The sequence below is a fragment of the Perca flavescens genome, chromosome 19 (genome assembly GCF_004354835.1).
Source record: "Perca flavescens isolate YP-PL-M2 chromosome 19, PFLA_1.0, whole genome shotgun sequence".
Taxonomy (NCBI): domain Eukaryota; kingdom Metazoa; phylum Chordata; class Actinopteri; order Perciformes; family Percidae; genus Perca; species Perca flavescens.
In genome coordinates this window covers 18,607,728-18,621,322 of record NC_041349.1, presented here as the reverse complement: position 1 = coordinate 18,621,322, position 13,595 = coordinate 18,607,728, and the positions used below count along the sequence as shown (strand labels likewise).

The following is a 13,595-nucleotide window of genomic DNA, read 5'->3' as shown; positions in this document are numbered from 1 at the left end:
TAACCACACTGAGTGTCCTTGTTTATAGTTAATAAAGTAGATTAAAGTGACTTAAAGGTTATTACTATGCGCACAAATTATAGTATTCTATTTTTGCACATTTATTTTCTGCTGTACATATTACAACTGGCTTTTCTTTGTCATAGAGAAACTAGAAACAGGATATGGACATTCTATAGCCTGTACTATATCATGACGAAGAAAATGGTTGCTATGATCAAAAGATTAATAGTGATGAATTTGTCAATTTTTAGCTTTGAAATCTACTATCGACGATATCTGCATCTGTACTGCATTACACAACAAACAAACAACAACTCGGTCCACTCAGAGGAGTACAGGACCTGTGTTTCTGAAAGATCTGGAGTGGTCTGAGCTAAAAAATAAAGACATAAATGCTCCAAGGTTCAGATAAATCAAACCAAACAGGTTAGGCGTAAATTACACCCTGTGGACTTGAGCACAGAGTTGTGGCACAGTGGCCCCAGACCACTTCACCCTTTTAATTTTTTGAACAGCGCTGCACCTCTTTTAGTCTTGCCTAAATCTAATAACATCCCTCTCTCCGGACCTTTAAACACCAGGGCAACATAGGATTTCAAACTATCATGTTTTGTTTGAACTTGCTGTAAGTACTAAATGGCTGGAGATTAATACACAGGACAATACAGTGGTGAAAAACTACAATTGTCATGCTAAATCTCTGATTAACATCCGACATCTGGGTTGAACTACATCTAGTGGTTTTGGGAGCATATTTCATGATCTAGTCCTTTATTTAGCCTTTAAATAAATGGTAAAGTCTGCAGTTTCACATGTGAAACTGGACTACATGTTGATTGGAGAGTTTAAACATACTGCATTTTATTTGTCATACAATCATTAAAATTAATTGTTTTTTTGTTAGTTTTTTAAGATAATTACTAGTCAATTTTAAAATGGGTGAAATTTATATCAGCATTTTTGTGAATTTCTAAATGTTTCTGATGATTTAAGGAAGCAGATTTTCTCTTTTCTGTTTACAAAAACACATTTCCACTCTCACACAGACTGTCAGCATGTTACAAGGAAGCTTTTGAAAGATCCACCTGGAATTAAAAACAAGAACGAACAAAGACGTTTATGGCACGAAAATCAGGACAAGTTCTAAAAAAAAAACAGGTAAACTCCCCTGATGGAAACGAGACACATGGTGCTGTTGCAGTGAAGCAAAAAGACTCATTTGTAGCAGAATTAGGACTGTATAAATTGTTGGTTGCTGAACTCCCAATCCTAATTCTGTATCAAATCCCTTTTTCTCTTTTTCCTCCATAATCCTTTACCATGTTCTCTTACACACCTCCTCCTTCCTCACTTCACGTCACCTCTATCACTAGGCTCTGCTTTATGAGAGTGTGAATGTACATTAAGTGTTGTTTTTACTTTCACCTTTACATCCCCTGGTAATCTTCAATGCTGAAGTTTAGGCTCTGATCATTGCTGTATTGCTGTTTTTGTACCTTGTAATATTTTATACAACTAGGATGATATGACTGGCACTTACAATAAATGACTGTATCAATGTGATGTCTGTGTGTGTGTGTGTGTGTGTTTGTGTGTGTGTGTGTGTGTGCTGTGTGATCTTGGCTATGGTGTGATCCTAATGTAGCAGGGCAGCCAGATGGTGCACACAAAGCCAGAGAGTGAACAGAGAATGTGGTGCATGTGCACAAACACAGAGCTACATGCATGTTCCCTTTAAAAAACAAATGTACATAGACATTGCAGAAATCTCGACAGATGTTCTCACACAAATGCCTAAAAACGCAAACCTATGTACAGTGCACACGGAAACACACACACCCACACACATGCACGCACGCGCGCTTGCACGAACGCACACACAAGCGCATGGCTTCACAGGAAATTAGAGACATGTGCATGGCAATGGTCTTTTGGCAGACACACAGATGGTCAAGCAAGCGTTTGATGATAAGAGATGAACAGTTGAACGCCCCCTCATACTCTGCGGTACAAAGATGGACACATGCTCAGATCTGACAGACAGTCCAGCACAAGCGTGACCACACTGCGAGAGCCGGCCAAAGTGAGAGAGAAAGAGGAGCAGGAATCACACAAAAGGAGAAAGATAACGCCGTCATTTTTTAATATTCTCAGTATCATGTCTCACCTGTTTGGCCACCTCAGACAGCAGCAGTGTCTTTCCAGTGCAAGGTCCCCCGTACACCACCAGAGGGCTCATTCTGCTCCCCTTGGACGTCAGAAGGTACTCTTGTACGTAATCCAAAGACTCGGTCTTGAACTCGTAGAGTGCTGCGTAGCTTTTACATAGGGAGAGTTGCTGCAGGATCTCATCGTACAGCGGGTCAGTCTCTGTGTCAAAGTTCTGCTGGACCGTGGCTTGGATGATATCCACCATGTCCTCGTAGAACTGTTTACACAGACCTTCTACATAGTGGCTCTCCACTTCTTGGGAGTAGCCTAACTTCATGTCGCAGTGAGTGACTGAAGAATAGACACGGAGGTTGGAGGCAGCAACAACTGTGGGGATGAATTCGTCCCGTACCTTAAGAAGGCGTTCGTAGGCTTCCTGGTTGCGCATGACGCGATCGCTGCCGACCACGATGTCCATGTATCGGGTCATCTCAGGGATTTTGGCAAAGCGGTCAAAGTTGGCGATCTTGCGAATGTAGCAGACACATTTCCTGAGAAAGGCAGGAGTTTGTTTTCCAAGGGCAAAGTCTAATTCATCCTCCAAGGCTGAAATAAGACACACAAAAAAAAAAATACAACTTACAAGTCTTCCTCAACTTCTCTATATGAAATCACCTTTTAAAAACTTAGATTACAGCATTATGTTTGGTTAGGTTCTAAAATGGCCAAATGCAGATAAGAACCACCACCTGGATTACAAGTAAAACTTTTAAAGTTAAATGTCTGTAACAGATGTAGGATTTTAATTTCTTTCAGGAGCAAAGCTGAACAGATTTGAGAAGCCTTTAGCCTGCTATTAGATAGATTTCTCTTGAGCCTTATTTAAGAAGAAATAAAGTAGGCCTAGATAAAATCAAATAAGCCAGCACTACTGAACTGTATCACAGGTTCCCCAACAAAGAGTTGGCTGACTGAAATTCTGCCAGTATCTCCTGTGTAATTTAGCTCACATGGTAGCTTAGTAATTAGGTGGGAGAGAGAAAAGTGTGAAAGTAAAGTTCAGGGAGACAGCACAACTTCTGCTATGCTGTACAAATAAGCTACACTTAAAGCCCAGTGTGCTCAATTAAAGCGCATTAAAAACTAACTTCCTTTTTATGTCAAATTATGAAACTTACAATTACTTAATTCGTTTTGTATTGATCTTTATTATCACCATAAAAAGCCTACATGTTGTGCCTGCTCTATAAGAACAGGGATGAGGTGTATAAAACAAGGACTTTTTATTGAATTATTGCTTAAATCATCTCCCACTATGACAACCTGAGAAAAGAACAAGAGATGTCTTGAAAGATGAATTCAGTGCTGTTCAAACAATTCAGTAATAACTGGGTTATGGCCAAATGGAGTTATTTCCAGACAGGAGCTGATATGGAGCAAAATCAATCTTATGGTGAGAATAAAGAGTGGGAGGAATTGTTCAAATATTGGAGTTGTAACTTTCGCTTATACCTTTTACACCAGCAGAAGTACAACAATTTGCGAATAACCGTTTAGATGCATTTACTTGATTCTCTATTTTGATGTTTGATTTTAATAGGAGAGTTCAGATTGGCCCCTTTGGTGGAAAATAATTGGTATTTTTTAGAACCATGTTGAATAGAAAAAAAAAATTTAAGTTCCTCCTATTAATTAGCCTGGTAATCACTGAAAATGTTGCATAATAAAAAGAAAAACATGAATAAAAAGGGGAAAAGTGGTCTTGAAAAGTCACTTAGGAAATCTCTTTAGAAAAAAAAAATCTTTTCTGTTTTTACCTGTCATTGCAAAACACGGTTTGGATGAATTACTGAGATGTGAACATACATTGTGATCGATCAATCACTGTCATCTGCTGAGCTGAGTCTGACAGATCCTGATTGCGTCTGATCTCTTGTTACCAAGTGACAAGATGTCGGTCTATACAACAACCTCCCTTATTAAAGGGGTGATAGAATGCAAAACCGATTTTACCTTGTCATAGTTGAATAATGACAGTTTAGTGGGTAACTAGGACATACATAGAACCTCTAAATCCCATTGACACCTCTTTGCAAATCTCACAATTTGAAACTGCCTCTGAATACGGGCAAATCTCAACAAGCTGCCTAGTTGACGTCAACTCAGTGGCTCCTCCTCATTTGGCTCTAGTCTCTGTGTTTGTCACGCCCCAACATTTGCATAGGCTACACAACTGACCTGAGATCAACTAGTCTTCTGAATCTAGGTTGTGCAGATCTCAGAAATTGTATACATTGTTCATCTGCTATTTTACCATTCGATTCACTTCTGAGGCTTTTTTATGCATTAAATCAACTATGTAGAGGTCAAATATGGGCCATTTTACAAAAATGAATGACTAATTGCAAATTTTGTCCGACTGTGTGTCGGACTTCAGCGGCCGGTGCTGCCTGTGTTGCTGCCTCGCCGCCTGGCCTGCCTTCCTTCACAGACCCTGGCCTGCTGTGAGCTCGATTGAGCTCCGTCACGGCTGGCAGCCCACGGCACTCTATACCAGCGCAAAGTCACAGTTTTTGGGTGAATGGACTACTAAATGCCGCTGCCTGGACAGAGCTCCAGGGCCTGCAGCTCCTCTCCTCCTGCTAAATGGCCCGTGTGTCTGAGCGAGAGTGCGGTCAATGAGCTTGTTACGCCAGCAATCTCTTACCACAGGTTCCAGTTAATCTTATAATGTGTGTAATTATAATGTGTTGAGTTATTTAAACAAACGATCGGTGAAATAAACACCTCTTGTCCGCGAGTCTCATTGATGCGGCATCAATTTTCATAAAACGGCCCATATTTGAGCTTTATATAGTTGATTTCTTGCATAAAAAAGTCTCAGAAGCGAATTTGGTAACGAAACATTGCAGTGTCTGGAATATGAGATTCTGTTGCGTCTCTAATGTGTGTGTATGGGGATTCGCTCAACCAATCAGCGCACAGCTCATCTAAATATTCATGAGCATACTATATTTGGAAGAAAAGCTCTTGTTACAAATAGGGCCAAAACACAGGGATGCATAAGGGCCAATAAAATATCAACCAGGCCATTTTAAGCCCAACCAATGTTACATACCCCATTAGGAGACCATAAGCAACAGTGTGAAACCCTATATAATCATTCTATCACCCCTTTAAATATATGGCCTTCACCATGTGATTTCTTTTCTTGAAGGTGAATGTTATGTATTTTTTAAAATCAGTATTTCTTTCTCATACATTATGTATATACGTATATATATAAATATTATTTTAACCAGATATACACTGTAACACAATATTCCAACTATCAGACATACTGTTTGAGAAAAGGTATGATTTGTTAGATTTTTGTAGGAGAAATAAGCTGACTGTATATCACCTTTACTTATTTGATCTACTGTAGAAACGAGTGCTACAACTAACTCCGGATTTCCACTGAATGCAGAACGGCTGCGTGTCAGCTGTGTGCTCTGCCGTCTGTCAATACCCACTAGGTCCGGATTTGTTGCGGCACGGCTGCGGCCATGACTGACAGCTGTAGTCACGAGGACCCACGAGATCTCGCAAATTCACGTAGAATAGAACCTCCATCCAGAGGAGTAGAGGGGAAACAACTCTGTGCTGTGTGTTCAAGGTGTAGTGCAGGGAAATATGATCCGCCGTGAGCACGATGTATTTTATTATGAAAATTAACCGAATGCTCAACTTCCTGTCCTGCACTATCTGCCGTGTGCTGAATTGCTGCGGAGCTCTCTGGCGTCCGGCAAAAATATATTATATATTCTTGAAAAATAACATGACCATATCTTAGGCTGTTCTGTGTAGTTTATCTTATAGAAAATTTTTTTTTCTGTTTGCACTTGTAGTTTTGAGAGAGCAGTACTTTGGTTATTGATACACTTACTGTTTGCATTTAAACATTTTCTGTTGTTTACACATTTATTTTATTTATACTGTTTATTTTTTTATGTTCAATTTGTGGAAACGAGTTAGATTTCACAGGGCAGAAGCCAGTTGGTAGATTTTATACAAAACATTTTGCAGTGTTTGCATGTCCTTTACTGCATATGATTCATTAAAATAGTAAAAAAGTTAAATAACATTCATCATTAATAGTTGATTTCAAAAGGCACCTAAATTGTTTTGCATTTTGTGATTTTTCAGTTGAATAAAAAAACTATTTTCCATTCATATATTTCATCATTGAGGATTTCTTTAAAAAAAAAATTTAAAATCTCGTCTCGTCTCGTTCTCGTGAACCCAATCTCGTGATGTGTCTCGTCTCGTGGAGTAAGCGTCTCGTCACACCCCTACTAAAGACCTATATTCTCTCTAATGTCAATGTCCATTTCAAATATATTCATATAGCACATTTAAACAACTGTGGTTGACCAAAGTGCTAAAGACAGAATATCAAATACAAAAATGACCACGTAAAAATACATAGTTACAAATAACATGAAACAACAAAGCACATTAAAAGACATTTGAGACACCCCACACTCAGCTAGGACCAAAGGCCAGAATCCAAAAGCAAGTGGTTGGTTGACCTCAGTGTTCTGACTAGTGTATAGCTGTGTAAAAGTTCAGCCAGATACAAAGGGGCCAAACAATTTAAAGCCTTGAAGACAAGCAATAAGATCTTGAAATTCTGAAACGTACAGGAAGCAAATGAAGAGAGGCCAAGACAGGTGTTATATGTTCCCGCTTTCTTGTACTAGTTAAAAGGCGAGCGGCTGCTTTCTACATAACAATAGGTTATTTATTTATTTTCAGTCAGGATTTAGAGTGCATCGTTGCACAGAGACGGCACTGGTGAAAATTACAAATGAGCTTCTAATTGCTTCAGACAGGGGAGTTGTCTCTGTACTTGTCTTATTAGATCTTAATGCTTCATTCGACACTATTGACCATAGCATCCTATTACAGAGACTGGAACATCTAATTGGCATTAAAGGAACCGCACTAAGCTGGTTTAAGGCTACTTGTCGATTGCACAGGTCGCTTTTCACAGAATTACATTACTTGCATTCAGAGCTTTACGTTTGTGTCAATAAATTAAAGGTCAAATCATTTTTTTTCACGTAAACATGAATAAGTATTTTCAAAAACCAAACAGAAATCCTGAGAGATAGAAGTCAGCTTCTCATTGGACAGCTAGACTTAAAGTTCCAACTTAAAAAGAAGTTATCAAAAGATGTGACATGAAAAGAAGAAAAAGAAAGAAACAGTCAACGTGAAACTAACCAGAGCAAAGGAATTTCTTGGCCTGAGCGCTCTTCATGGTCCCCTTCTCCTGAAGCTGCAGCACCGCTGTTCGAAAGATCCTCTTGATCTCCTCCGACACATTCCTCCAGGCCTTGTCATTCTTGGTCTTGGCTGCGCTGCTTGACTCCATCTAGGCAGGACAGGGGGCAGGGAGAGGCCAGTCGACTTTACTCTTTAGACAGAGACTCTCATCACGTACTGAGGGAATGTGGTTATTCACGTTTTCTTAAGTACTGTGCAGAAACATACCATAACAAAAGGAATATTGTGAACGAGTGCTTTATGTGGGCTGGATTGTTGCATTTTTTTTTTTTATTCTTTTCAAATGATTTTTGAGTGATTCTGCTATCTGGTAGAGAATTTGAGAGATTCTCCAAGTACGAAACTTTCATATCTGAAGGTTTTTAGCATCCTAAAGTGTGTTAAAGGGCATTACTGGCCAACAATGTAAAGTTTATATGACTTAAGTAAACATCAAGGCAACATTATCATGCAATTCTTTAACAAAACTCATTCAGATATTTTTTTTTAAGAAAGTGGAACTCAGAAGCTTAACTGTTTTATATCAAATTAATTGAGCTGACAGAATTCCTGTTAAATAAATTGTATGGGCTCATTTGCATGTATACTAAAACCTTTTTTTGGTAAACAGTAAAGCACAGGACGTTGAAAGGGCTCAAGAGCTGCCTGAGACGGAACTACTTTGTCACAAGCACAAAACCAACCTGCTTTTCTTTTCTGTACGTGCATATAAAATATGTTCCTCAAGGATAATTTAATCCTTAAACCACAGATCTCAAGGACAATAATCCGTTAAAATCTGTATTTAGTAACAACCCTGTGGGTAAAATAACATATCAGAAAGACTAACAACCACTAACAAATCCCTTTTCTGCCCCTGTAGTGGTAGCATCAGAGCTGGACTCACAGAGTTCTGGCAGTTCTTAAGCATTTGGGCTTTGGGTTTGAGGTAGTATGCGGGTGGCACAGAGTTTTCATCCCTGCAGTACCACTCTTCCAAGATGTGTGTGTCCAGTCCCGCCTCCACAGCTGCATCCAAGATCATTTCAAACTCAGCTGATTCCACCTCCCCCGGCACTCGGATGCTGCCATACTTTTCTCCCACCAGACCCTGAAGAGGGGGAAGGAAGGAAAGAAAGATAAAGGGCAGGGAAGGTGAAAAAGAGAGAGACGGGAAATGTGTATAATCATGATCCTTCAAACTGTTATCGGGTTCTATTTTTTGGATCAGTGGTGCAGGGTGAATACTAGAGTCAATGATGCACACAGCGCGACTTATTTAAGGCAATTTTAGAGCCACAGGCGCAACTGTGCTGCAGTTGGGACATCTACCAGCCAATTTGTGACATCAGGGTTGTAGCTGGCCTGCCACCATGATACCCACTCTGTAAGCACTATGGTGCATACTGACAGCTCTATCTTAAATGGAAATGTCTTTATACCACAGCCACATTAAACATTAAATAAGAAAATGTTGCACCTCTCTTCCCATGTAGAAACAGTCATGTTTGCAGTTAAGTGTTGAAAATAACAAGACTGTGGTTGTTTGATAAAAAATCTGCCTGCCATAAGTCACACAATAGCACATGAATATCACAACATAAATATAGGGAAAAGACAGAAAATAGCAATTATAGCTAAGGGAAGATATAAGGGGTAAAATCATGATATGAAGAATAAGAAAAAGGTTTAAGTTGTTACTGTTTGAATTCTGTAACATAAGAAAAAAGTAGAGCTGACTTTGTGCCCCGTTACTCTTTAGTGGCAGTTGCTCAGAAGCACTGAGGTGGACAACCACTCAAGCACATATGCTCATCCATCTGTCTCATTGCCATTGTCGCTCTCATCACACACACACACACACACACACACATATATATATTCACTAATAACTACATGTAGGGCTCTATATGGTCCTGAGCTACAGCACTGATACCAAAATACTATTGAAACACAATTATGATTTAAATGAGGAAATAATAAGTAAACAAGACCAAACATTTGATGCTTTCAGCACTTGAGCTACAGTCAGTACCTCAAAAGCACTGAGGTGCAATCCCTGCTCATAATTCATTGTTTTCAGTAAGAACATTCTGTTAAATGTTATGTAAAATACACATCCTTTGCCAAATTTCGTAACGCTCATTAATCAGTAGTATTAAGGAAATGAACAGATTTGCTTTATATATATATATATAGAACAAATGGCACTGTTTTAAAGAAAATGTGGAGTGATAGAAATATAGAGGAATGTAGATTTGTGAGAATTTATGTTATTATATTTCATATAATTGTGCTTCTGTGCTGTAAGTTACTGTTATTATCGTCACGGCCACTGACATCATCATCATCATCATTATCATCATCATCATCATCATCAGTCTTAAGCTTGTTTTATGGTTCTGCGGAGGCTCCACGCAGAGCCTTCGCCGTAGCCTCCGTAAGTGGCCTGATGTCTATACTTGTGCGCTGGTGTGTGCGTCATGCCGGCATGTGTGTGTGTGTGGGGAGTGGGTGATAGAGCAAGGGAGAAGTGAGAGAGTGACGGCGATTAGCTTCGGAGCGAGTACCGACTCTAGAGTCATAGTGAGAGAAACAAAGTGCCTCACATGTGTTTTCTGACCATGGTGGGAAATCTTTAGCAGGAAAAGTTAACCCTCTCCTTGATTTCATGTTGTTTATGGAGAAGGAGAACCAGGAAATGAGTCGGGGGTAATGCAACATTACCAAGTCACGGCTGAACGATGTGCGTCGATGCTTGTAGTTACATTTTTCAAGAGGTGCACGTCAGGCTACGGCGTAAGTATAAAAAGGCCTTTATACACCAAAGCCAATAGCGACAATCACTTTCCACCATCTTTTATAGTAAGAAACAAGAACACTCAACACAGTAGCTGCATAATTAGTCATCATCAAATTAAAGAGTAGCCTTTTCCTTATCTCCCACTCCACATGGCATATCTACTGTAAGCTCTAATGAGTCCCCATTCTTCCGCTCGGCATCTACCCACATGCTTTTGAATGACAGCCGGTAGGGGTGCAAGATATATCGACTCAATATCGTTATCGCAATACATAGAAAGTGTCGCAATAAGTGTATATTTTATATTTATTTTGTTTGCTGCGTCCCGTCCGTTGGCTGTGTGGCTTAGTTGTGTTTGATTTAGAGCTCGCTTGAAATGCTATAATGATCCTGTTTCATTGGCCAGTTACCATGCCACTTGCACATGTTAGTGCACGTCAGCGCACAGGGCCACTACGTGACAAACCCTATGGAGCATGCCACGTGTGTGCGTATTTCAACAGAGTGACAGTGTAAGTGAAGTGAAGTTGTGCCCTGTTCTCTTTATTTATTTATTTTATACTGTACAACCAGTAAAACGTGTCCTGTTCTGTAGACATGGTCCTTATTTATTTATTCATGTTGGACCAGTCCAATATGACTGTGAAATAAACCTTGTGTTGTAAGAAAACTTGCTTAATTTGTTATGAATCTATTTTGATGCGTTTTCCAGTAACTTTTGTAATTTTACATATGTTTAAAAATATCAAAATTAATATTGATATTGCAATATTCATAATCGATATCACAATATCACATTTTGTCAATATCGTGCAACCCTAACAGCCGGTACAATATCATTGGAAATGATCAGGGCCATATCCTTGCTCCATGCCTGATGTGCTCTATCAGTCACATTCGAGGACAATGGGAGCAACAACAAAAAATCACTGGAAACCCCTTCGCTCCATGACCAGCTGATCTTTACTCCATGTGTCGTAACTCACATGCAGCTGATGCCTCGGGGCGAAGACGCAGAGCGAGTGAGGAGCAAGCCAAATGACTGTGAGCTCCGATGAGCAGGAAAACTACGTTGGTGCGCTCACGGCAATGACGCTTCAAAGCCATTCCATGCTGGACTCCTCGTTCCCTTGGCATTCGCAGTGGGAACAGATGCAGCGAACAAGCAGAATCAGATAATGGCATGTGGCGTGGTCTGCAGGATGGCCTACTCTCAAAACCCACAAATGCCTGTGGTGGATTAATTTACATTTGTACAGTTTTGTGGCCACGTTGCAAATATGATAGCAAAGCTTCATTTTGCAGCTTCTTTTGGATTTAGAAGATAGTTTCCAGGTACGGTATCAGCTGTTTTGGAAGAAATAGGGGTGTCATTTTCAAGGTTGGGTATTGCGATTTGGAGCCAATCCCAGCATTCGCATTATATAAACATTTAGCTGACCCACTTATCCAGTGAAACAATACATTAATCGTATGTATTCTGCCCCAGAAAAGATAAAAAAAATCTCCTGAATATTATATTATTAGCAATAAAACAAGAGGGTTAAATAAAAAATGAAGCTAGATGCTAATAAATGAACCCTCCTGTGACTGGAATATTCAAATACATCCAGTTAAAAAAAGAAGCCATAATAAAATAGTGCTTATTTAAGTACAGAATACGAGCCGAGCATCTGTAAGACAGGAAGAAAGAAAAGGAATTCCTTCTTGTGTGTAACTGTGCTCTCTTCCCGTCAAAATAAGGAGTTTAATAGATAATTAGGGCAGGCTGCTCACTATCTTCAGTGATTGGCAGGAAAGGTCATGAGCTACATTCAAGACCAAAGTGTTTCAAGTGGCAGGTGCACAATTTAGGTCAGAAAGAAAAAAACTAATTTGCATACATTTGCTCTCCAAAATGCTAAAAGACAATTTTTAGTTTTTCTTTTCTTACCAGAACCAACACAAAACCTATGATCCAAATCATTTTTTTTTTTTTTTTTTTTTTTGAAATGGAAACGGTAAAGATGAGTAATGAGTTTTGTATTCAATTTAAACCTTGCTCCCCTTAGTTACACGCCTGTCAAGCGTTTCAGTCTGGCACAGAAGCTGTTTATAACATCGACATATTAACCACACGGAATTCTGAGTAATTTTTTAAACAATGCCTCCTTGATTTCAGACAGATGTACACAAATGCAGCCCTCTCATTTTTGCAGGCTGAAATGACAACCAGATTTTACCAAATGTAACTAGCTAACTTGCTAAATAAGCCAACAATCCCACCATGAGTTGGTTGAAAATGCCACCTCGAGCTAACCCATTCATGTTTCCAACAGACAAAACAAAAACCCTGTGTTATGTTAAGTATCTCTCTTATTTTATTCATTCGTCCTCTTTGGCTGCTTAGCTTAAATACTCAAACAAGTAAGACTATATAAGTAAGACAAGGTTAAATCTATGCTTTATCGTTTGGATTTTGAAACAGAATATTTCACTTTAAGTGTTACAGGAGAGGAGGACTGGGTTAGGATGAGGGCTAACCAATTTGTTTGTCAAGAAATACCGCTTTCTAGGGTAACATTGGCTGGTGTTACGTGAAGGTAAACTTCCCCAAATCACATAAAGAGCACACTAACACTAGCCCACACTTTGTTTACGTAACCTGTAACCCAACAAATGAATGTAGTGTGAAATGCTCCTATTGGCCTTTGAAATAACGCTGGATTAAGTTACTACTTTTGGTAGTGAGCTACATGCTGGACATGCAAACGTGCCTACTTATGGTTGCTGTTTCAGGGAGAGGTCAAGTAAATTATTTGTTTATCTATTTTCCACATGGATAATCTATTGGGCATTGAAAACTTAAATTCTACCATTTGTATGTAATAAAAAACTGTTTAGAGACAGCTTAGATCTTCTAAGGTCACCTCATCTGACCTCTTCAGATGGCCTTCTATGACTCACTGTGCTGCAGTGATGTGTCCTTAAAGGATGGAGGCACTGGGCTAAACTGCAGTAATGCTAAGAGAAATAGTGTGTGTTGGGTGGGTTTGTGTGTGTGTGTGTGTGTGAGAGAGAGAGAGAGAGAGAGAGAGAGAGAGAGAGAGAGAGAGAGAGAGAGAGAGAGAGAGACCCTCTCCAAATTGCTGACAAAGTCTCTGTCAGGTTGCCTTGGCTGTGTGTGTGTGTGTGTGTGTGTGTGTGTGTGTGTGTGTGTGTGCGTGCATGGAGATAGAGATTAGGATAAAAACGAACTGGTGTTACCTTTCCTATCAAAATGACAAAATAAGGTGTTCAAATGCTAACACACACACACACACACACACACACACTCATATTCACA

General features: G+C 39.5%; 1 protein-coding gene across 1 annotated transcript in view; it reads right to left on the bottom strand.

The window, feature by feature from the left end:
- LOC114546242 (NACHT and WD repeat domain-containing protein 2) overlaps nt 1-13,595 on the bottom strand; it is a 53,925-nt gene that overhangs the window by 8,125 nt on the left and 32,205 nt on the right. The window contains 3 exon segments of the mRNA XM_028564952.1: nt 2,171-2,760; nt 7,426-7,576; nt 8,375-8,578. Of these exon segments, the coding sequence (XP_028420753.1) occupies nt 2,171-2,760; nt 7,426-7,576; nt 8,375-8,578 (945 nt within the window).